This window comes from Sceloporus undulatus, chromosome 7 (genome assembly GCF_019175285.1).
Source record: "Sceloporus undulatus isolate JIND9_A2432 ecotype Alabama chromosome 7, SceUnd_v1.1, whole genome shotgun sequence".
Lineage (NCBI taxonomy): Eukaryota > Metazoa > Chordata > Lepidosauria > Squamata > Phrynosomatidae > Sceloporus > Sceloporus undulatus.
In genome coordinates this window covers 17,590,335-17,615,939 of record NC_056528.1, presented here as the reverse complement: position 1 = coordinate 17,615,939, position 25,605 = coordinate 17,590,335, and the positions used below count along the sequence as shown (strand labels likewise).

At 41.8% G+C, this 25,605-nt stretch overlaps 1 protein-coding gene across 3 annotated transcripts in view; it reads right to left on the bottom strand.

Moving 5' to 3' along the window:
- Positions 1-25,605, bottom strand: part of MAPKAP1 (MAPK associated protein 1) — a 136,429-nt gene that overhangs the window by 67,801 nt on the left and 43,023 nt on the right. For all 3 annotated transcript variants that reach the window (XM_042479763.1, XM_042479765.1, XM_042479764.1), the window contains exons 6-7: positions 5,135-5,307; positions 1,464-1,640 (exon numbers count right to left, since the gene is read on the bottom strand). In XM_042479763.1, the coding sequence (XP_042335697.1) occupies positions 1,464-1,640; positions 5,135-5,307 (350 nt within the window). The remainder of the gene's footprint in view (positions 1-1,463; positions 1,641-5,134; positions 5,308-25,605) is intronic.

The window sequence follows — 25,605 nt, the reverse complement described above, 5'->3', positions numbered from 1 at the left end:
CGACTGATTGTGCCAGAAAAGAAAATAAGACACAGATGTATTTGAGCGCTTTGAGATGCCAGTAAGAGAGACAGCTAATGGCTTCATTTCGACCCTCCCCTACCAGCTGGGCACAGGTGGGGGGGATAATGAGGTGCCTCTCCCTAATCAAACTCAATTATTTACTACTCTCCATAACCACAAAGACATTCAACTCTCAGCTTGGAATATTAAACGTTCCGTGGGCTACTTCCAACCTCTGCCACCGGGTATTGATAAACAAACTTGGGCAGCAGAGGAGAGTTTGCCTTGGCAGGACTTGGAACAGTGCAAAGTTCTGCAAACCGTTTCCGTCAAAACGTGCCATACTGAAACGGGACCCCCAAACCCGCCTACACGTCTGTTGGCTTAGCCAACTGGGTCATGTCTGAGCGTAGATTCAATACAACCTGTAGATGCGAACTCCCGATATGCAGCAGGGATCAGGTACCTGCAGCCCTCTGACTAAATCTGCCCATTCAGAATTAGTGAGCCAGTTAATAACAGGGAAGTTTCAAAAAGTAATGAAAGTTTGTGGTCCATTCCAGCTCTAAGATTCTATAACTGTATGTTGCTGTTTCTTCTTTCACTTTTTCTAAAATGATCAATTCATTTATATCGGTGCTGGCCGTGTGCCATAATAAATCCATTCATTCAATTCATTTATATCACAAGCTATTCATTTATAGGGAGAAGTTGTAATAGGATTGTGATACAAATTAACTTTTTTTTTTAAATGACAGAAGAAACAGAAGCAGAAAGATGTGTGGGGAAATGGTTTTCCTCCATAAACTACTGGAAAACAAAGCACCCCCCTGTATTTAATGTGCAATATATTGTGTTTTGCATCCAATTGTTTATCAGAATCGTACTATCACAGAACTGGAAAGGGTTTCATGAACCATCAAAGCCAACCCGCTATTCAAAGCCGAATCTCCAGCTAAAGCATCCCCATAGGGAGCCATCCAGCTTCTTTCTGAAGACATCTGGAGAAAGAGACCCTGTCAGGTAGCTGATTCCATTGCCCAACAAATATTACCATCAAGAAGTTCCTTCTATTGTTCAATAGAAAGCTGCCTTCTTGTAACCTAAAACCATTAGACCTGGTCCTACCTTCTGGGATAGCACAGAACAATCCTGTCCTGTTCTCTGTGTGATAGTCCTTTTGGTTTTGAAAGAGTGAAAATCATGTCACTCCTCAGTCTTTTCTTCACCAAGCTGAACATGCTCAGTTCCTTCATTTGCTTGTCATATTTTTTCCCAAATAACTAGATGTTGGCATTTTAAAATATATATTTCTGACGCATATACCCTTGAACTCCTTGGGCAAAAGGTAATTTACATGGAACATTAAGCTATGGCAAAGAGCACCTTTGCAGCCAAGAAAGACTTTTGCCAAGAGGTAACACTGAAAGGGAACTATAAAAGGCCAGCATGGGACTCACATTCGGACAAAGAGCGACTGCTTGGCTGCCAAGCCAGGAGATGAGTACTTCTCAACCAGCGCCAGCGTGCTGAAGCCAAACTTGTGAATAGGCTCGTTGCAGTCCAACGGGGGGAAATCTGTGTCAACCTCGCCATCATCCTCAGCAATGTGGAGACAGTAAGCGCTGACATTGTCACTGCAGTGCAGGAAAAAAGAAAGTGCATGTGTTAGACCCGCAAGACTCAACAGAGGAGTTTATTTGCACTTAAAAATGAAGAATGATACTTCACATTGGTACATTTCTTGCAACTGCATTTGTTGAGGCTGTGAGAATATGAGAGTCAAAAAGGGGGTTGGTACAGACTGAAAGACATCATGCTTGCTAATGATTTAGCTGGCTTGAGCAAGGAAATCCCCTGATCCATTCAAAGTAATTCACATGCATAAGCTAGCTGCAATCCTTAGACAAAACCTATAAGTCAAGTGAGAATTCATATCCTAGAAGTTCCTTTTTTAGACTCCTACTCATCATGCTGGCTAGGGATCTGGGGAGTTATAGTCCCAACTTCTGTTGCATATTGCAGATGAAAGGAATGAGATGGAAAAGTATTATATACAACCCAGATGAATCCTGAATTATAGCCTAGTTTTTCAGCCACTGTGGTTCTCTACTTGTTTTCCCAGAGATCCACATATAGTTTGCTCTTTTCTTGCATCCTGCAGAGTAGTCTCCATGAAGACCCTTGGGATATGTGCATGTGCACAGTTCAACCTGTAAGCTATCCCCTATGTGCTGAACATAGGAGATGAACATGTGTTTTGGGGATGAACAAATTTTACACCTGGCCAAGAGGGTTTAAGGTAATTCATACAAAGAGATACACAAGTGTCACAATTATTTCATACTTCAAACAATTAAAAATGAACCCAAACGCCATACAAAAGGTCGACTGCTGATATCCTAGATGGGTTGCTTAGTTGTTGCTGTTTGCCTTCAAGTTGTTTCTGACTCATGGCAACCCTATCATGTGGTTTTCTGGAGCTGAGAGTATGTGACTCACCCAAAGTCACCCAGCAGGTTTCCATGATCGAGTAGGAATAGAGCCCTAGTCTCCAGATTGTAGTCCAGTGATCCAACCACTACACCACGCTGACAAATACGTAACTAAGATATGTGTCCATGGGCAAGTCACAGTCTCTCAGCCTTAGAGGAAGACAAACTTCCTTTGATCAAACCTTCCCAAGAAAACCCTAAGATAGGATTGTTGTAAATTGGGAGTCGACTAAAAGACAAGAATAAAATTTTAAACAAACTCTATTCTGATCATTTCACTTATTCTCCATGGCCACCCGGATGCTATTCTGTTTCCTTCTGATGTGACATGACAAGCTGCCTAAACCACTGAGCAGCAGCAGGTTTCTAAACTTGGCAGTCCAAATTTGGAAGTTTTAATTGCCTGACTGATGCTTAAATTAATTAATAGGAAAGCACATGCTAATTGTTTAATTGGTTGCTTGATCTATATAGATCATTTTTTTGGGGGGGGGGAGAATTAAATGAGTTGATTTACCAAGTTTATTGATTGGATGCGACAGTGAATTATTTCGCCGACTATCTGATTTGTAATTTCCCCAATTAATTCGCATACCTCGGGTTGCAACTCAGCTCACCAAGAGTGCTTACTCCAGGTGATCCATCCATAGACTGTCACAGCTAAGGTATTTATTATACCAAACAGGTAATAATGACACATTAAAGTTACTGTAACCTGTAGGATTGTTAAACAGATGGTTAACAAGGAAGGAATCCCATTCTGTCTATCATTGCAAATAACTTGGTTTTCTGCAAGGGTGCTGGAAGAATTTGTTATGACTTCTCCTTAGTGTTTATAGAGGGGATGCAAGAACTTGTCTTAACATGTAGGAGAAAGCAGTACACAAAACTGTACTAGGCTCATAAAGTTTAAGCAACCACAGAATCCTTGAATTATTCTCAAAGACAACCTTTGCTATAGAATTTCAGGACTGTAAAGTGGGTTTGTCAGCAGGGTCACTCCTGGCTTGTAATTGGAGGGGAGACTGTCAACCAATACTATATTTCAGGCTATATTTCAGAGGAAAGAACTGGCAAAACCACATCTGAATAATCCTTGTCTAAGAAAACTCTATGAAATTCATGGGGTCACCATAAATTGATAGGTGACTTGAAGGCACATATACATAGCCTACATCCTAATTAAAACAGAGTGAGAAAACATGTATTTTTCCAGATATTGTTAGACTGTGACTCTCATATTCCTCTTAACATTGGTTTTGCTGCCTAGGGTTAACGGACGATGCAACCCAGCAACATTTGGAGAGCTGCACAGCTTCTACTGCTGGGATGACCCATCTTTTTTGGGTGAGGCCAGCAAGTCTTAGTTCAAGACAGACTGTGTGGCTCTGCTCTCCGCAATGAAGTCACCTGCAATACATTTTCTCTGTTTTATTGAATGAGACTGCCCAATGGTGCTAAGCTGAGAATAAATCCTAGGGGCATGTAACAAAGGATCTAAGGATGAAGCAAAGGAAAATGTTGTCAAAGAGCTTACAAAATCCCAGCATGCGTACCTCTTTGTGCTCACCCTAAAGCCTGGATAGATGAGGAGGGAACTACAGTAAATGGTGGCTATGTGATATTTGAGGGAGCTGACCAGGCACAGGCCTGAAAGGATGTAAAGGCAAGAGTTAAGATATAATATTAACTCTTACCAAAGAAAGGAATAATCCTCTTCTCTGAGTAGAGTGGTACAAGGAAAGAGCTTAGTCTATCCTGGAGAATCTAAAAGAACCACCAACCCCCTACTCTTTCAGCACTCCTTTGAGGGGAAGCACCAAAGACCTGCCACCGCCACCATTTTCCAACCCAGGAATTCAAAAAGTCCAGAACTGGTGCCATGGTGGAGAGAGTAGAGGGTCTGTGCTTCCTTTAGGTTCCCCCGAGATGGATTAAGTCTTGCCTTTTGCCATTCTACTCAGAGAAGGGGATGGTTCCTTTTTTAAAAATAAGATTTAAGGTATAGTACATACATTGGCCTACGGATAAATCGACCCAGGTTTTTTGGGTCAAATGACTAAAATTTCTAGACTTATGCATGAGTATGTATAGTATACTGTCAAAACCATCTGCACCTCCTCCTAGGTTACAAGTGATACTTTAATTTGGAGTGGAGAGCGAGAAGAAAACATATCCAGTTGCATCACAAGTTTGGTAAACACTACTTTCTTTGAGCCATGGCCATTAAAGAGTAGTTTGAAAGCCTGTTGGACATAAAAATGTTAGCCATATCAGTGACACCAAAGCTGGCATGATTTATCTTTTTAAAAACAAACAAACAAGACACCTGAAAAAGGGAGAGCATCTCGAAATGATGATTCATTTCTACGACACCGGCTTCATATGCTTGTCATTACACAGAACCCGGTAATTTAATTGAAAGAGAAATAGATATAGATGTATGCATAGCTCAGAAGGGAATATTGATAAATGCGGAGGTGTTTTGGAAAGATTTATCTGTTAAAAAAATATATTGATGTGGAAATCCATTTCATTATGCAAAAATGGCTGCAGAGGAAAGGGAGAAGCGGGAGGAAAAAAGGAGGGAAGAGCAAAGATGGATAGGGAAGTAAAGAAAGAAAGAAAGGGCCTACTTGAGCTTGGGTTCCCGCCCTTCGCTTGTGTACTGCCAGCAGATGAGCCCGATCAAGTCATGCACCTTGGCGTTGGCGATGGTCACCACGGTCATAGGCTGCAACTTGTCCTGGTTTGTATGGAGCGGGAGGTAGACGTCAATTATTTTGGTTGCCGTTGTGCCAATGTGGCCCTGTTGGAAGAAGAGGATGCATGCTCTATTGACTGTTGCACGTTTTGGCAAAGGATGACAAGACAAAATGCAAAGAGATCTTGTTGCACCTTCAAGACTAACTGTGTAGAAGAATTTGTAGCAGAAGCTTTCATAGACATGGTCTACCTCCCAAGATGCTGATGAAGTAGACCAAGTCTACGAAAGCTTATGCTACAACTTTGTTTACAGGGTTAGTCTCAAAGCTGCCACAAGATTCCAGACTAACACGGCTATGTCCCTGAATTTCAAGATGAAAGAAAGCTGCATTGTAGTCCAAGGTGGAAGTGAGAGATACTCAAAACAATAGGACTGTCAGCAAGGTTTTTGTCTGTACATTGCCAGGGTGCACGGACACACAATTCTATCACACAGATCTCACAACCTGAGTTCTGCTTGCATCATGGATTCTGCAGCCTGTATAAATTTCATAATTTCCTTTTTATTGCATATCTTATTCCACTTCTAACAGTTGCGGAGAAGGAGAAGAACAGCCTTCCTCACGCATGCCCAACCACTGAGATTATTAATCAGTATCTCTCTGGACCAAAGCTTCACCAGGTGTTGGCTACATCAGTGCTTCTCGGGCTATCTGATGTGGGGGACCAGCAATTATTTCTCCCTAGTATGCCAGGGATTGGCACTGTATTTGTGACCATTGGGTACAATTGCTCCATTCTTTCCCCCAAACCTGCCAGGGATGGGTAGCCAATGGCTCAGGGAGTGGCACTGGTCCAGGGACCAACATTGGGCTACACGGTTTCAAGTGTAATTTTGCAAACATTAATAAACAAACGAACAAGGGACTTACTTTACAATGACAATTAAAAAGAGCTATGATTTTAGGAAACTGAATCAATCCTGCATCCAATGCCATATTTTGTGCTCTCAAAAATATGAGCATATATTGAGCACTGGTTATAATGTTCAATGTGCGATTGGTGGCCTTTCAGTAGTGCCACTCTAACTTTGGAATATCTGCTCAAGGAGGCTTCTCGCAAAGATGTTTCATCAGTGCTTTCTTTGGCTCCAAGCCTTTCCCACTATATGTTTGTTTTTATTAGAATTGCTGTCATCATCATCATCATCATCATCATCATCATCATCATCATCATCGTGGTTGTTGTTGCTGTTATTATTTTGATGATGTGTTATGTTGTATTTTATCCTAAAAGCCACCTCCAGAGGTCTTTTTAACACGTAACCTGAAAATACTTGAAATGTTCCTTTCTTTGTTTGTTTCATATCCTACCCTTTCTCTGGGAACTAAGAGCCAAGGCAGCTCACAACCTCAGTAAAAAGCAAGTTCAAATGAAAGCACAGTAAGTTATATCATTAAAACAGAATTAAGCCAGTGATAATATTAAAAACACAACTGATTAAAACCAGTTTAAAAGCACACCAATAAAAATAAATTGCCAAGCTCCGACATTACAGTCTACACAGTTTTGCAACTTTATGAATCTGTACATTGCAGAAGCACCAAGAAACCCTGTTTGTGAACTGTGAAGACACACATCTAGGCACTGCTAAGACTAGTGCTCCAGTGTGCATCAGACACTTCTGATGTGTAACAGGTATGTCTGATGTGGACTGCATGCTTCTGTTGTGTTCCAGCACTTCTTAGCCAATTGTCCAAATGCACATTGTGGAGTATCAACTCAAATTATAATCGAGTATATACGACAAGTCCTGATATAAAACTAAACTTTAGAAGGATAGCATCAACCAGCTAGATGCCATTTATATGCCCTGGAAACCCACTTGGATAGTAAGCTCTTTGCCTGTTGCTAGGAGGACAACAAGGAAAAAGGCAACATCGGCTGAATCTACCCTACAAAAATAATGGCTATGTTAATTGCCATGGCTCAATGCTATGGAATTGTGAGATCTGTAGTTCTATGAGATGTTTAGCCTTCTCTGTCAGCGGGTTCTGGTTCCACAACGTACAAATCCCAGGATCCCATAGCACTGCACCATGGTAGTTGAAGTGGTGTCAAACTGCATTATTTCTGAAGTGCAGATGCAGCCACTGTTTCTCTAGGAATGCTTGAGTAGAATGATCAAATATGAAAGTGGGGCATGAGGGAACAATGGAAGCAGATATTTATTTCAGACTAGGAATGTCATCTGTCTCCAATTCAACCCAGAAAAGCAAGGCGGGGGGAACAACTCTGTACCCTGGATACCAATTTTTTTGCAAACATAACTCTCGGGAGCCAACCAAGATGTATTTAAATGCACACAACTATGTTTTATAGCAGTATTTTATTTTTTTAAAAAAGGCCTGTTCAGCACTAGGGAGATTAAGGCTTAATTAAACAGTTAGGAGTGTAGCTAACATAAAAATGCACCCAGTTTGTGCACTCGGAGAGAAATGCTTAATCTAGTCGATAGGAGGTTATTTTTAAGCTATTAAAAATTTTAAATCCCAAAGAGATGTTAACCTTTGGAGATCCACTCCTGTGGCTGCCTGGTCCCACCACTAAACCCCCTGAGACTGGCTCCTAGACCAAAGCTGCATTCACACTGCAGAAATAATCCAGTCTAACACCACTTTTAACTACTGTGGCTCAATGCTTCTGGGAACTGTAGTTTGTTGTGGCACCAGAGCTCTCCGACAGAGAAGCCGAAATGCCTCACCAAACTACAGTTCGTAGAATTCCACAGCACTGAGTCAAGGCAGTTAAAGTGGTATAAAACTGGGTTATTTCCACCATGTGGATGCAGCCTAACAATGTGTTAGGCTTGCTGAACTGAACCAATGGGCCAAATTTGGGCTGTACGTCTCTTGCTTTTTAGAACCACCACCCAAGTCTATATTACCCATACATGTGGCTCCTGACATACATTTAAAGCAGTGGTTCCCAAACTATGGTCCTCCAGGTGTTTTCAACTTCAACCTCCAAAGATTCCAGCCAACTTGACCAACAGTCAGGAATTCTGGGAGCTGAAATCCAAAATATGTGGAGGACCAAAGTTTGGAAACTACCGATTTAACGTGCGCAAACATGGAGAGGATCTGCCTCCAAGCTTAAAATGCAAGTTATATTTTTCTTCCATTATATTTCTTATTAAACAACATTCAAACAAAAACACATACTTTTCCCATATCTAAAACACACAAGGAAAGACAAATATAACCAACAACAAACAAAACTAATAAAAATGAAGAAAAACACAAACCATATACAAACTAAACAAGGAAACGGGGAAATAAAGGCTGCCAGCATATCTGACTGTGGCTCTTTTACATTACTTATCTAACTCCCTAGAATTGTTGTGTGCCTTCAAGTCATCTCCAACTTATGGTGATCCTAAAGCAAACCTATTAGAGGGTTTTCTATGCAAGATTGGTTCATAGGGGGCTTGCCATGGGCTTCTTCTGAGACTGTGTGACTTCCCTAAGGTCACCAAGTAGGTTTTCAAGGCTGAGTGCTGATTCAAACCCTGGTCTCTGGAGTTGCAGTCCAATGCTCAAACCACTACAACACATTGGTTCTCACACCATTCTGGCTCTATCATACTATTAATAAAAATTCTTACTAAGAACTAAAGAGGAATATAACTGATAGATTGATTTTATTTACTGGATTTATATCCCGCCTTCCTCCCCAAAATGGGACAAAATCCTCTATATGTCAATTTGCTAAAAACCTTAAACCGAGCTTACAATGTTAAGCTCTGACAGCTTGGAAAAGCAAGAGGATAGGGATGTGATGGGGAACTAAGAAGTTGCGTGAATTAACTTTATATCATCTGTGAATCTCTCCTTCTTTCTTGCTACACACCCCTCCTCGCCAATCCCGGGAACCCATCCCCTGCTCTGCTCAGGATGCCAAGGGAATAGCGTAACCAGGAACAACGGATTTACGATTCTTATTTATATCATTCTAATGCTGGGAGGCTCAAGTGAAAATTGGGCCTTTGCTGCTTTATCATCATTAATCTTTTCTCTGGAAAGATGACGAGGATGGAGAAGGGCGGGGGGCTGCTGAATTGCTGATGAGCAAAAACTGAAGGGATCAGCGGCGCTAAATGTTCACATTTGCCCTTCTGCAAAAAGTTCTTGCCGGGCATGGAATGGAAGCGGGTCACATTGGACCCCAGGTACTGTCAGGGTTAGTCTTCAGTCAGACACACTGAGATTATAGGGATTGAAACTGTCCTGTGCTCCTTGAATCCCAGCATCCTGCAAGCAAGGAGCACAAGGGATGGGGAGAATTTTTTTTATCTAAGGGAACACCTCTCTAGGAATATCTAGCTTCTCCAGAAGAACCCTATGATCTATTTTTAGCAGACATTCACCACAGAATTGCACTGGAGGACCTAAAATGCCTAGAGAAGTGTTCTGTCTAGGAATCTCTAGGTCTTCCAGCATGACTATGGTCAATCTCTGGCAGAATTTGACCACAGAGTCATGCTGGAGCACCTAGAGATTTCTAGAGAGCATATTAATCAAATCCGTGAATAATCAAATCCGCAAAAGTCAAAGCTGCAAATGTGGAGGGCTGACTGGACTATCAATTCAATCTCTGTAGCCATGATGTCTATCTATACAGAACTGCCATGTCCAGAGGCACCAAGATCCCAGGGATAGAAAAGAGGGATACAGCAAGTAAGCATGCCTCCCATAAGCAAAATAAGCAAAACACATCTTGCTTTGTGTTATCAAATGCATGAAACGATGCAGGGGATAGATGGCACAGTATGAGCAATATATAGATGCCACACAACTCCCAGTGAGAAAAGCTTTTCAGTTGTTGGTAAGCACACAGACAAAAATCTTCAAGTTTCACTGTGATTATTTTGAGCCCTTAAATAACTGCACAGCTTATCGCCCTGCTATCCAAATCCACAAAGGCCAGTAGTAAAGTCTGGGGAAAGGATATAGTCTCTGTTGTTTCCATTGCCTCAAGTAGCATTAGGCTGTTCATTTCAGTTTCAGAATTACAAAACCCTGGCTTCCACAATAATGAGAGCATCCAGGAAACAATTTAGGCACTGGATCTGGTCCATTGCCATTTCACAGAGCAGTTTCAGGGATGGCTATTCAATCATTTTATAGGACAAAATCAATATGTGTTAAATATAAAACCAGGGTTTCTTTTCTTTTTTTCCTCTCTTAAACCCTATAAAGAAGAGTTACCATTTTAAGACTTCAGCCATGCAATAAAAAGGAGTCCTTTGGAGATTTAATACCAGCTTCTAATGAAAATCCACTGGAGAATATATTCATTCTCCATTCTGCTTTCCATTACACATACAACCTGGTGCATCTCACCAAGACAAAGGGAGTAGAAATCACGTTCATTCCAGGTGGGAAACTCTTACTTATTTTGCTCAGGCCTCTCATCCTAAGAAGGATGTTGAAAGGGGATGCAAGAGAGGTCTTAAATGCACGCAGACTGTGGGATTTTCTACCAAGACAGGTTAAGCTGCCTCCCTTCCTTCTACTCCTACCAGAAGGAAAAGCCATTAGAAATTATTCCACATTCCTAAAACTGGACTGCAGCAAACCTCTTGTCTCCTGTACAAGCCCCCAAGTCCTTCCTGTAAGAACTTAGGAGTTGTTGTTGTTGTGTGCCTCCAAGTTGCTTTCTACTTACGGCAACCAAAAGGCAACCCTATCAGAAGATTTTCTTGGCAAGATTTGTTCCAGAAGGGGTTTGCCAGATTTCAGGGTCTGGCTTTGAGTTTGAGCTTGATCGGTCATCTTCAGGCAGAAAACAAGGGTGCAAATGCCCCAGTTTTTGGGGGGTTAGTTCTGGGCAAGAGGACAGGACTTTGAGAATCTCCAGCTCAACTAGTAAATCATGTGCTTGCTACAGTTCCATGGCTTAGTTGATTTTGTGTTCTCTTCCAACTCTATGTGTCTACAATTTGTTGCTCCAGCTTGCAAAAACTCTCTGGGAGTGGTCTATGGATTTACTTAGTGTGCTTCTTCCTTCTCTACCAATCTCTGTAGCAGCAGGACTCACCTTCCACTCTGCTTTGCATCCACCTTCTGGCTAGAAGCAAGTAGGCTAGATTAAATGGTCTTTGTGTTAAGTTAGTGAGAAGGAATTATTGCCCTCGTTTTACCTTGATGTGGGAATTGTCTCTTTAGCTATGATTTCCCTCTAACTTTCCAAAGTATGGGGTGGGTGCATGTGTGTTTGAATGGCAAGCTTTGTGCAAGTGTGGTTGATAAGTAACACATAAGGCTTAATAAAATTATAAAGAACCAACTCCAGGTATCAGATTGTCACAGGCCAGAAATATCAGGGCCTGTGACAATCCTATTTGTCATTGCCTTCCTCTAAGGCTGAGAGAGTGTGTGACTATCCCAAGATCTCTAGGTGAGTTGCCACAGCTAAGCAGGGATTCAAACCCTGGTCTTCTGGAGTCCAACACTCAACCCACGGCACCACACTGGCTCTCATACAGAGACCCTGCTTTAAATGTCATCCCAGTTGTTACCTCTCACGTCCAAAACCCAACACCAACTCAACCACATTTAGAGAGTTCTACTAATGTTAATTCAAGCTGCAAACACACACAGGCACACACACAGAGTCACGCACATTTCCTGGAGAGGGAAAAAATATGATCAATTGGTTAGTAATACTAATTTACTGTAGCTCCCTGTACAATAGAGTTCAGTGACTAAATGTTATATCACTTTAAGATGAGATGGCCTAATGATATATAATGCAAAATATTTTACTGAATCGTTATTTAGTGAGTCATAAAACCCTCTTAAAAATTAATCTTGCACACACATCCAGCTTATCCAAAGTTAGCATTTAATTAGATGGCCTCGGCGCAAATGAGCATACTACTTTATTTGCTCAATCAGTATACGTCTCTCCAGTAATTAGAATTAATTCAAGTCATTGACTCACCTCCTAACAAACAATGTAAAACATTAGGCAAAATAGAAACAAATGGAGTTTTGGGGTGATTTCCCCCCGCTTTCAGAGAGGCAAAAACACACACATGTACCCTTTCCCTCATTTTTAGAGGACAAAACAAATGGCGCCTTCCATGTTGTTTTGAAATTAAGAAGGGAAGAGGGAAGAAACACATTTTTGTCCAGGATGCAGCAATCTGTGCACATTAGTTCTGGGGTGGAGAAATTTTGGCCCAACAGATGTTTGGGATTTTAACTTCCAGAAGAATTAGCCAGCACAGCTCATGGTAAGGGAGCAACTGTAGCCCAAAACATCTGGAGGGCTATTACTTTATTTTGTTTTGAAATTTATAATCGAGTTAGGAAATATTACATATTGCCAAAAGGAAGGAAAACACGCCCTTGTTTTCAAGTTTTCCTTTTGGTTTTCACTTTTCCTGTTTACTCTTGAAAAAACAACAGCCCAATAGTCAGCACGCTATTGCAGAGGATGCCAGGGATGATCACCAGCATTTCCAGTTTAAAGGATGGTTAGGTAGCAGACCTAAAGAATTGGAGAGCTATTTGTAGGAAGTTGATAATACAATCCTAACTGGATCAATGGTTTGAGAGTATGTAAGGCAGTGATGGTGAATCTTTTAGAGACCGAGTGCCCAAACTGCAACCCAAAACCCACTTATGTATTGCAAAGTGCCATGTCCTTCTGGCTTTCTAGTAACAAACTCTGGCAAACTCTATGCTGGGGTGACGGCACATGTGCCTATAGAGAGGGCTCTGAGTGCCACCTCTGGCATGCGTGCCATAGGCTCACCATCACTGATGTAAGGCATACATAAGGTAGGGAAGTGCTCGTAAGCCCAGTAGACATAGCTGAGTCTTTGCATGTAGAAGGTCATAGGTTCAGTACCTTTGAAAAGCAATCTATTAATAATAAGGAGTCTCTTCTCCATTGAAGTCTTCAACGTTACATATAACTTAGAACTCCCTACTAGTTCTGTTACTACACCTGATGACATGTTGGCACAGAATTTGGGATCCTTTACACCCAACTACCAAGTTGTTTAATATAACTGGACAAACCCATGATGTTCCAACCTCCTCACCACCACCAAAAATAAAAAGGATAGGGCTGAAAAAGAAGCTTCAGCCTATCTCCTGTTTATTTCACCGAGACAGTAAAATCCTGTTAACATTCTCACTTAATTTATCTCATTTGCGCTGTCACCGCTCATAAAAATTTAACCCAGTAATTTCCTGTTATGCAAAGCATAACACAGTATGAATATTTAAAGACAATGTAAATAAAGACCCACATTACATTTTGGTATTCTAAATCGCCGCCGCCGCTTACTGGCATCGCTCCCCCACACCCGGCTCCCTTTCCGGCACCCCACACTATTTTTCAATTAGAGGCCCAGATGTTTCCGAGGCTCCGCTAGGCAATGGCAGTTATGAGGAATGCTTTATCTGCATTGCAATGACGACTCCGGCATCAGCTCCAGGCTGTATTAACATACTCATGTTTTATTCCAAGGTTTCCTACCGTCCCCCCCCTCCCACAACATCACCCCGAACCCCTCCTCCTAATGTTCCGGTTAATTATTACACCACATAAAGCGGACTAAGAGAGCCCCCTGAGCTGGATGTTCTCTTGAGCAGCTTCAGCTTGATCTGCATGCATCAAACAATGGACCAAAAAGCTGGGTAGGAGGAGGGCAGCAGCGGGCGGGGAAGAGCACGGAGAACACATCCCGACAGCCAGGGATTTCACAAACCTAAGTGATCGAAGAACAAATGCATATAAAATGGAATATAAATAGCATTCGCGTGTGTGCACCCAGAGAGACACAAAGGCAGCCCCCCCTTCTCTCGGTTCATTCCAGTCACACCGCAGAATGAATGTCCCCAAACTCAGAGATATATCAGTGGATGTTGATAGTCAACAAAATGAGATTGTTAGCATTCAATAGTGCGGTGTACGACAAGCAGGAACATACACCAGTCAATGCCAGCCCTCGTAAAATTCATCTCGGGTTGTCAAGATTCGTATGCAAATGTCATGATTCATCAAATCTCGGACACTGGTTCACAATTTTGCATCTGTTTCTCTAACTAACGTTTTAATTAGACATACAATTCTTTAAAATATATTTTTTCTTCTTCTTCCTTTCACCGTTGTTAAATGCTTTGAGAAAGAGGCAAGAAAGAAATGCTCCAGGAGAGGTGATTTCTTGCAAGGTTTCTAGACCTCCATTCCAACACACAGATAATAAAAATATAAGATATCACAGACCAAAAATACCAACAGCCAATATCATCATCATCATCATCATCATCATCATCATCATCATCATCATCATCATCATCAATCTCCCCTGCAGTTTGGGACATAAGGTCGTTTTCAACAGATTAAAAAACAGTTAAAAATACAAAAATTAAATAGTGATTAAAATTATCAAGAAATTTAAAATCAGGTACAAATCTGAACCATTAAAACAACAACAACAACAACAACAAAACAAAATAGAAATACAGTACATTATACAAGGTGTGTATCACCTAAACAATCAGTCCTCAAAGACCTGCAGAAAAAGAGTAGGAGGGTGCCAATCTAACCCCTTGGAAGGACGTTCCAGAGCCACTAAGAAGGTCCTCTCCTGTACCCCCGTGAGATATATATCTGAGGGCGATGGGACATAGAAAAGGTTATCCCTAGCAGATAACAAAACACGGACCGATTCATTGGAGAATCCAGTCCTTCTAATAATCTGGACTTCAACTGTACAGTCGGCCCTTCACATTTCCGACTTCTGCAGATGTGATTATTCATGGATTTGATTAACATGTTCTATATGGTCAGCTTTCAAATGCTCATTTTGATGTGGTACTGATGCCAGGGGAATATGTCTAGTGTTCTCTGGTTCGGGTGCCACAACAGAGGTGTTCCTGTCTATTGCAACTGCCTGCCTAAATTCCAAACACAGCAACAGAAATGGCAACCTCAGCAGATCGGCAGGTATACAAAGCGAGAAGAGAGACCAATTTCCCCCCCAAGATGTAAATGAAATCCAGGTTGTGGCTCTCAAAACCTGAGGTTAGCACTTAGGAAAATAGAGTGCATCTGCCCTTGTGGCCAGGGACAAGTGGAGGATATTCAAAATTATGTCCTACACTGTCCCTTTTATGAAGTAATAAGAGGAAGGACACTGGGTCAGGCTATTGACAATTTCACAGGCTCAGAAGCAAAATACATTAACTACTTGCTAGCAGATGCATTTCCTTTATGCCTTGTTATCGAGTGGCCATTTTTACATGTCTGTCTTTTAAAATTACAAAGAGAATTGTATCTGCTTGATGTCTGGCTAAACTTCAGTTTCAGGATTACCTTTAGCAGCTGGATTACTTTTATCAGAACAGTAGTGACCTTTGTGCATTCTGGACATTATAGTTTCATTTCTATTTTATTGATTAGGGTTCTTCCTGCTGGATGTGTAAGTGTATTATTTTATATATATAATAATATATAAATTATTTATATATAAATTACATGTATGAGAGACAACATGGTGTAGTGGTTTGAGCGTTGGACTATGACTCTGGAGACCAGGGTTCGAATCCTTCTTGGCCATGGAAACCCACTGGGTTACCCTGGGCATGTCATACATTCTCAGCCTCAGAAACTCCTGTGATAGGTTCGTCTTAGTTGGCCATAAGTTGGAAACTACTGGAAGGCACACAACCACATCATAAAATATAAAAGAAATACTTTTAGAATATATATTACATTATATAGCAAATATATAAAATTTTACACACAAAACACAGGCCTATCATGTTACATGTTGTGAAAGCAATACATTTACTTACGTTGGCAAGGACCTGATATTACTATCCCTGCTTAGAAGGATAAGAGCACCTGAGGGCAGACATCATAGGTAAATGTCTGAAAGCATCTGAGACAGACTCTGCATTCTGCAGAGTTTGAGCAATTTGTGGTCCAACACACTACTGGATTGCAACTCCCAGCATCCTTCTCACTGGCTATGGTGGCCAAAAGTGATGGGTGTTGCAAGCTAACCATTTCTGGAGGGCGCCAGGTTGTTCCCCACCACCGCCACTTATACATGGTTAGTTTGGTTGAATAACTGTACCCTACATTCCCAACAAAAGGGTGCATCTAGTTTGCTTTATGGGAAATATTTCACATTTCATTCGTGGGGGAAATCCCCTGCAACAAACCCAGCAGTGCAGTGCGGCAGTTGTAAGCTTTCTTTGTAAACAAACCGAAAATGCCCACCCGTCACAAACATTATATGTATGTTTAAATCTCTGACACAACCTTCTTTAATGAACAGATGCTCTTCAAAATAAAAAAAATGAAAAAGGGGAGGGAGAAGATAGTCTTTCACACCTCCAAGGTTCAAAAAGGGGTTTCGGATTCAGATGCCACACCGCTGTTTGCCGAGTGCTGACAGCTTAAGTTCCTCGAGGACATTCCCCAACCTTTTGCCGGAACATTTTTAATACATCACTGTGTCACTTTTTAATGCGCCCCAATCTATTAACCACATGGCAAACTAACAGGTTTTTTTAAAAAAATATGGGCTTTATAGGCTTTTGTGCCTGTGATTAATTAAATAAATAGCCTGCATTTCACAAATCATCCTTCTAATTAGTCGAAGCCAGACACTCCGCATTTGCCTTGGCACGGCTGCCATCTGAAATGCGCAGAAGGGTAGGAGCAGTCCCGAACTCGTCGGAAAATCTGTGGGCTCCAGAAAGCACTGTCGCCGCCACTGCCACCGTCCCATGCAGGCAAGCCCCCCCCCCCCTTTCAGGCAGAGGTACAGTCTTCACAGGTGCTGGAGTCAGCTGGAATTTGACTCCAGCTGTTCGCCAAAGATGTTCGCCCTTAATTATTGTCCCTTACCCTGGAGGAGAAGTTGGGGATAACAAAGGAAACCGGCTCATATTTTCCAAAAAACCCGTGAAGTCTAGTGGAAGCTGATGAGCTCCTGGCAACATAGGGCTCCTGTGTGTGTGTGTTGTCTGATGACAAGCAGGGATGTTTCTAAGCCATCCGCCTGCTTCTTTTGCCTACCCAAGCATTTTGACCCACTAACCTATGTTAATTTGCTGGCTTGAGGAAACCTGGCCTTCACAATTCCTGGCTCAGTTAGTGCCTTTGTCTTCCCTGCAAGCTTCCTGATGCCATGGCAGCCCGAGCAGTCTTTGCAATTGAACCGCTGGGTTTGACAACAACAATGGCTGGGTCAGGGAGGCCGTGCCAGGAGCTGATCATTCTTTCATGACTGTAGAGAAAAGGCAACCAAGAAGGGAAATGGCAAACAATTTTAAACATTGTACAGAAGGGAGAAGAGTTTTTCCCCCTTCCGCTCCCTTTCAAAGAATGCTCGATTATTTGGGTTGGTTCAATGAAGCCATGAAAGAGCTAGAGAAGATCCTAAAGAGTAAAGATATACAACTGAGCACTAAAGGTAGAATTGTGCAATCCGTGGTATTCCCATCACTATGTATGGATGTCAGAGCTGAGCAGTAAAAAAGGGGATAAAAAGAAAATCAACTCATTTGCAATGTGGTGCTGCAGAAGAGTGCTGAGGATATTGTGGACAGCCGAAAAGTCACATAAACAGAGCAAGCCTCAAATACCTCAGAAGCCAAGATGATCAAATTGAGGCTGTTGTACTTTGGCCACATCATGAGAAGGCAAGACTCATTGCAAAGGATAATAATGCTGGGGACAGTTGAGGGCCGAAGAAAGAAGGAAGACCACACACTAGATGGCTGGATTCAATTAGAAAGGCCATGGGCATGAGCCTCCAAGAATTGAACAGAGCAGTAGACAGCAAGTCTTGGAGATCTATCATCCACAGGGTCGCACTCGAAGGCAGCTAACAACAACAGTGAAGTTGACTGGCAGGGGAAAAAAGTATTTGCTCCAGGGAGACATGGCGATGGCCACTGACTCAGGACCAGACGAGAGAATTCACTGAAGAGAATTGCGGCTCCTCCTCTGTGTTCCACTACTGGAGGCAATGCAAAGTAAGGCGACATGGGAGATGGCCTTCTTTGCTGTGGCTGTGGATTGTAGAATGTCGTCGCCTTGGAGATCTTACTGGGGCCCATGTTAATTTCTTTCCAATTCCAAGCTCATATAGGGCTTTTTATTAAAGGAGCCCTGATGGTGCAGTGGTTAAATGCCACTCCTGCAGCCACAACATTGTAAGTTTGATCCTGGAGGACTCCAAGATCGACTCAGCCTTCCATCCTTTTGTAGGTTGGTAAAACAAGTACCCAGCTTGTTGGGGGCAATTGGCTTACACACTGTAAACCGCTGATAAATAAATAATTAATAAAAATTATTTAGGGAGTGCTAGTTCACTGATAAGAGGTATAAAAGTGTACTTGCTATTGCTATTCCAGGGACTAATGCATTTCAAGTATGCCATGTTATTGATGTGTGCCTTTGAGTCATTTGGATTGGGAGACTTGAACAAACTGTCCAAATATGGATTGCAATGTGCCCGGAACAAAGGAGGACAATATGAGGACCTATCACATCTGCTTCCACCCACCATTACAACCCATTGAGCTCAACTTTCTCTTACATTCCTCCTTCAATACTATGGCACTGGCAGCCTTATTGATTTGTCTCCATGTATGAATGTGAGATCTGGACAGTGAAGGAAGCAGACAGAAAGAAAATCAACTAATTCAAAATGTATTGAAGAACAGCCAAGAAGACAAACAAATGGGTTCTTGAACAGATCAGACCAGAGCTCTCCTTGGAAGCCAAGATGATCAAGTTGCGACTATTGGAATTTGGCCACATAACGAGAAGGCACGGATCACTAGAACAAATGATAATGCCAGGAAAGGTGGAAGATAGAAGAAAGAGAGGAAGACCACAGACTAGATGGATAGATTCGATCAGGGGGGTTATGGGCAAGGTCTTGCAGGACAGGTATTCTTGGAGATGTCTCATCAACAGGGTAGCCATGAGTCAGAGTCGACTCAAGGAAAGCTAACAACAACAACAACAAACCCTGGAAAGAAAAACAATAATCTTTCTGCAAAAGAGTGTTGATCTATCCCAAAATTCCTCTACATGTTTGTCAGAACCTGTGTGCTGAAAAATGGCAATGCTTACGCTCCCTGTTATTTGGCCAGAGGTACTGGAAGCATTGCTTCCTGGGGCTTGTTTCTGGAAAGTTCCATCTCTGGCTTCTTAGTAGTCTTGAAAACATGTCACCCGATGATTTAGGACCTCAGGAAAGAACTAAGCAGCTAATGGTTTCGTTTGGGGAATGGATATCCCTCCACTACACATGGTTTAGAGAAGCACTAAACTTACGGCAACCTCATGAATTTCGTAGGGTTTTCTTAGGTAAGGAATACTACCAGTAAAACCACATTGGAGGGTGCATCTATGCTGTAGAAATAATGCAGTTTGACTTCATTTGAACCGCTGCGGCTCCATGCTACAGAATACTGGGTTTTCTAGTTAAGAGACACTAGCACACTTTGGTAGAGAAAGCAAAGGACTTTGTAAAACTTCAAATCCCAGGATTCCATGGGATGGTGTTACAGCATTTGGAGTGGTGTCAAATTGCATTATTTCTACAGTGTAGATACATCCTGAGTATTCTTTGCCTAAGAAAACCCTATGAATAGGGTCACTGTAAGTCGACAGGTGACTTGAAGGTGCACACACACATCAGAGCAGCTAATCCCGATTTTATTTCCCCCATTTCCCCAATATTTGGATTTAGAAAGACTTCTGGGAATAAATATTTCAAGAGTCCATTCCTCTCCTCTCTTCCCCTTCCCTCTCCAGTTCAAACAAAGAGCAACAGAAATTGACACTTGTTGATTTGTCCTTTGGCCAGACCCTATACACTTTTGGTATACAGTAAATGTGTGTTTGTGTAAGATCTCACAATTGTATGATATTGTGCCATGGTCTTGAGGTTATTTGCTGCATGATACCTGATATGGTCCCCCATGCACTAAGTCAAGAGTGAGAGAATGAAGACAAGCTAAAGTTTGTGTGTTTGTAGAATGACTGACTGCACCAGAGACTGCATTCCTCCAACTGCTAAGAAATCATAACTGCTTGCCTAATTTTTACACTAATGTAGTGTCCCTGCGACATTATGGGCTTTATTTTGTTTCTGGACATTTATAAGCTGCTTACTTTTCAAGATTTCAAAGTGCTGTATAATAGCAATAAAAATGGACAATGGAGAAACAGCACATAAATGCAAAAACCATTAGAGCATATCGAATGCCGGAGGCAACCACACTCAGTGCTCTCTTCCAAATGACTGAATTCTCCTTAAAAAGAAATTCTTCTATATTTTGAAGGTGATGCTAGGTGGGGTTTTTCCCCCTTTTTAGCTGTACATGTACAAAGAGGCCAGGCATGCATCTTTTATAGTTAAGCCTGCAGGTTTTATTGTGATATTTTACTGCTTTGTCTTATAGTTTTAATGTACCACGATGTGTATGAGAGTGTGTTGTTTTTAGTATGCCACCTTGGCCCATGGAGATAAAGGGATATAAAAAAACCAATAAAATTAAATTAAAAGCTGGAACGCTTACAGCAGGTAAAGAAAGACAGGGATGGGCTGACTTCAGTGTTGCGTGGTCTTTCATTGGTAAATATTAGAACCCTTGTGGTCCACTGCTGTGTTATTTACAATGAAAGCATGCATGCTTGTTATGAATAACCAGTCGGTGGTTAGTGATTTTGAGTCTGCCGTAATTCCAGTATTATTTGCCCCCAGCAACTGGGAGGCATTAACTCAAAGGTGGAGAGTATATGGCTAAACACCAATGTATATCATTCTTGACCACAATGGTTAGGTCTAGTGAGAACGGTAGTCTATCACGATCCTGCAAAGGAGAAGACTAAGATATTTTGCTGCCGGAAGCCGCAAAGGTGTACAGTAGCCTGTTGTGATAATTTTGAAACATGAAGCAGAAATTCACCCACAAATACCTCTGCCTCCCTTCGGCATTAAAATCAAAGCACTACAAGGAAAAGAGATTCCACCTAAACATTAGAAAGAACTTCCTGACAGCAAGAGCTGTTCAACAGTGGAACACACTCCCCCAGAGATCGGTGGAGTCTCTGAAGATGCCATCCATAGATGCTGGTGAAACATCAGGAAGAAACTCTTCTAGAACATGGCCACATAGCCTGAAAATCTCACAAAAAACTATGGATGCCAGCCATGAAAGCCTTTGACTTCACAGCGGTGGAGTCTCCTTTTTTGGAGGTTTATAAACAGAGTCTGAGTAGCCATTTGTCTGGAGTGCTTCCACTGTGTATTCCTGCATAGCAGAATGGAGTTGGGTTGGATGGCCCTTGGGATCCCTTCCAACTCTATGATTCTATGATGAAATAAATAATAATTTGCTACCCTGTCGTAACACCCAATATGTGCTGCATTCTGCCAGCCCTGATCCAGAAGGCCACAGGTTTCTCTGTCTGAAAATCTAACTTTCCCAATCTAAGTCCCTCCAGTTGTTTAGGAGTACTATTCCCATCTGCCCCGACTATCTACCATGATGGATGTAGTTGATGGGAACTGAAGTCCAATACCCAGAGGGCTACAGACAGCCCATCAGCTATTGACCAGCAATCCATCTGAAACCATCCATCCGAAAGGTACCGCCTGATACAACAGTGCCTTGCCCAAACATCTAGATATGTATTAAGTGTGGATTTATCTTAGGGCACTAATCTTTGTTGGATATTTTATCCTTTTTCTAAACCTGGAAACTGTGACTGCACTCGAGTCCCTGCAGACAGGGCAGATTAGCAATCGAAAAAGATCAATAATGATTTATGAAATTAAAATCATGACATGGGACCAGACAGGAAGCCTTAAAAAAATAAAGACTACAGTTTAAATGATGTATTTCAGAGAGCTGTGTGTGTTTCCCCTCCCTCTTCCCCACCCCAGACGATACACAAAGTCAGAAATTTTATACTTTTGCTAATAAAACAATTCGGTCCTTCCTTGGCTTATTTGGAATGTTGACTTATGAACACGTTTCGAGCTGGAACCATTTATAATTAAGTGAAGGATAATGACATTAGACCAAAGCTTAAAATCAATTAAATTGAATAAAACACAATATGATTCAAGCAGAAGATTAACTAGACTGTCGTGGAAAATTGTATTTTTAAATTTTTTATTCTAATTAAACATGTTCTAATTAAATGACCGCTGCTCTGGAAATACTTCCTTCCCCCCAGCTCATCAGTATCCATTCCAAACTGCTTGTTCATTAAAATTATATTCTATATCTCATTAGAAATGGCCTTACTTCCACCTTTCTCCACAGCGCTTCTGATAATACACTGTGGTAAGCACTGCAGAGCCCCACCAAAACCCTTCCCACAATTTTCTGCCCCCTTTCACTTTAAGATGACTGTAGAAAGGTTCATAAGTCCCAGTTTATTATTTGCTGGACTCCAAAATGGATGAAATTCTCCAAATCTAAAAAAAGTGATTCACCAAATGCAAAGCAATTCACCACAACTATACAAATGATACAAGCCTCATCACAATCTAGTGGAATAAAAAGATAATGGGTCTTTGCTATCTGCTGGGGTTTGGATCCAGGACTCCCATGGATATCAAAATCTGTGGATACACAATTCCCATTAAATACAATGGCACAGTAAAGTGTTGTCCCTTATGTAAAATTGTAAAATCAAGGTTTCCTTTTTGCTGTGTGTGTGTATGTGTGTGTACTTTCAAGTAGTAGATGGTTGAATCTGTTGAAGATCCATGGGTAAGGAGGGCTGACTGTACTACAGAAAAGAGCACAGAGAGAGTTTGAGATTGTCCTTCTCTCACTTGAACCCAGAAGCAAATGTATGAAGATAACTAGTGACAGAATTGGGACTGACAGAAGGAAGTGCTTCTGTCCACCACAGATTTGTTGTTACCAAATACAGTCGGCCCTTCTTATACATGGATTTTTTATACACGGATTCAGGCATCCACGGTTTAAAAATGTTCAAAAAAAGTACAAATTTCAAATATCAAACCTTGTCTTTCCATTTTTATAAGGGACACCATTTTGCTATGTCATTATATTTAACAGGACTTGAGCATCCACGGATTTTGCTATACACGGGGGTCTTGGAACCAAATCCCAGCATGTAACAAGGGTCCACTGTATGCAAAATGGCTTCCAGCCCATGTGGTTTTTAGAAAGGAGGTTTATTATCCATGACCAGGACTGATATCACTACCTGGCATTTCAGGGCTTTAACAAGGGCCCATGTGTCATGGGGCAAGCTATGCCAGGGCAGATATCTTGTGTAGGCTCCTTCATTCCTATTACCACTTGAGCCCCCAGTAGCAATAATGTTGTGTAAGCTTGTTAATGAATGAGTGGGAAGGTGACAGTGCGGTAGTGCCATCACTAGGGGATCTTGTGATAGCAGGCATGTGGTGGGGAAACAAGCGAGGCCCTTGTAGCTGCAATGTCCCAAAATGTGGAGTCACACTTGATCGCAACAGTTAAGCCCATGTACAACAGCCAGTATGTGGATTCTCTCCAGATGAAGATCTAGTTCGGAAAATCTAACCATAGAAGTGAATTATCTGCATGCACGCCACAGAGACCTCTGAGGTGTGGGGAAGGTAGGAAAACAGGATGGGCTGAAGCACTGCTGAAGGTAACCCTCCTGAAGTTTAAAAAGTGTAGCAAGATTGGAGAGGGCTGCTGGTAAAATTTCTGAGCTGCAAAATATAGCAAGAGTGTTATTCTGGAGCTTAAAAATAAAAAAAAACCAGGAGGCAGATGGATCCCCTTGGGGATGTTAGGAACAGAGCTGGGCAGTGCCAGCCCAATTCAGCTAATTTTATAATAAATGTAACTACTGTGTTGCAAGGCCATCTACTACTCAACTGTAGATAGGGCAGCGATGACAGGGCTATCAAGATGCCATCTGGTGTTTTTCTTTGATCAGCCTAATCAATAAAGTGACTAAACATTACAGTCTTTATTGTTCTTATAATTATTAAGATCCTGAAGGGAAATGTATGTGGTGGGTGGTGGGGAAGAGGAATGAACTGCTTGGCTTGAAGAAACCTTGCAGGGAAGGCATGCATTTAAACAGACGCATGAATGGAAGCACCCAAGTGGTGGAGAGTTTGCATGATGACAACGGGGAAAGCTCTTCCTTTGCTGCTAGACTGATCAAAAACACCTTGCAATGGAGGAATCTTCAGCTTTTCATGCCAGCGTTGCTTTGAGATCTGCTCTAGATTCAGAAGTAATAGCATCCAAGCATCCACTCTTAAAGTGATTCCCTGGCTATAGGTGCCAATGCATCTTCCTTTGGGGACCACAGTCCCTTCAGAATTTCCAGACCCTAACCCACAGTCCATTCATCTCATTTGTAACAAAGCTTAGAAATGTAGCTCCAAAATGTTTGCTGCATAAATGTGAAGCTAAAAGAAGGGGGGGGGGGAAACCAGGCAGGCATCCATCAGCAGATGAAAGCAAACAAAGACCAAATCTCACTGGGCCAGAACATGCTGGGTTCATTCCAGTTTATCAAAATTAAACATTCGGTTTCTTTGGCATTTTGAGACTTGGCCTCTCTTTGTTCTCTGCAACTGAGTGTAAGCGATGCTTTCTTTGCAATGAAGATCTCCCTATGTTACAGATGAGGTGAAAAGGAAGAAAGCGAGAGAGAGCACAGGGAGTCACACTCTGTCCAAAGTCACTGTTGCAGAGCAAGCAGGGGCCTATAGTATTCAGATCGCTTTTAGGACCGACCTCCCAAATTGAAATTGGGAATTACTGCTTAAAGCAATTCCCTTCACCTTAATTCACTTAGGTCCTACAAATATTTAAGACCAATTCTCCCCCAAAAGAAAGGATTGTTCATGCCATCATCTTTCCCACCACAATATCTGGGTGTGAGAACTAGACAGTGAAGAAAGTTGTTGGAAAAGAATCAACTCATTCTAGAAGTTGTATTGGAGGAAGAGTTCTGTGGATATCATGGGTGGTTAAAAAAGGCAAACAAATGGGTCCTGGAACAAATCAGATTTCAACTCTCCCTAGAAGACAGAATGACTAAATTGAGGCAGTCATACTTTGGCCACATCATAAGAAGGTATGTCTCATTAGAAAAGATGAAAATGTTCAGAAGGTTAGAAGGCAATAAGAGAGGAAGACCACACATCAGATGGATAGACTCAATCAAAGAGGACATGGCCCTAGGTCTGCAGGAACTGAACAGGGTCCTTGAGGATAGGGCATCTTGGATATGCCTCATTCACAGAGTTGCCTGTGAAGTTGACTTCCCTGATGGAAAGGCT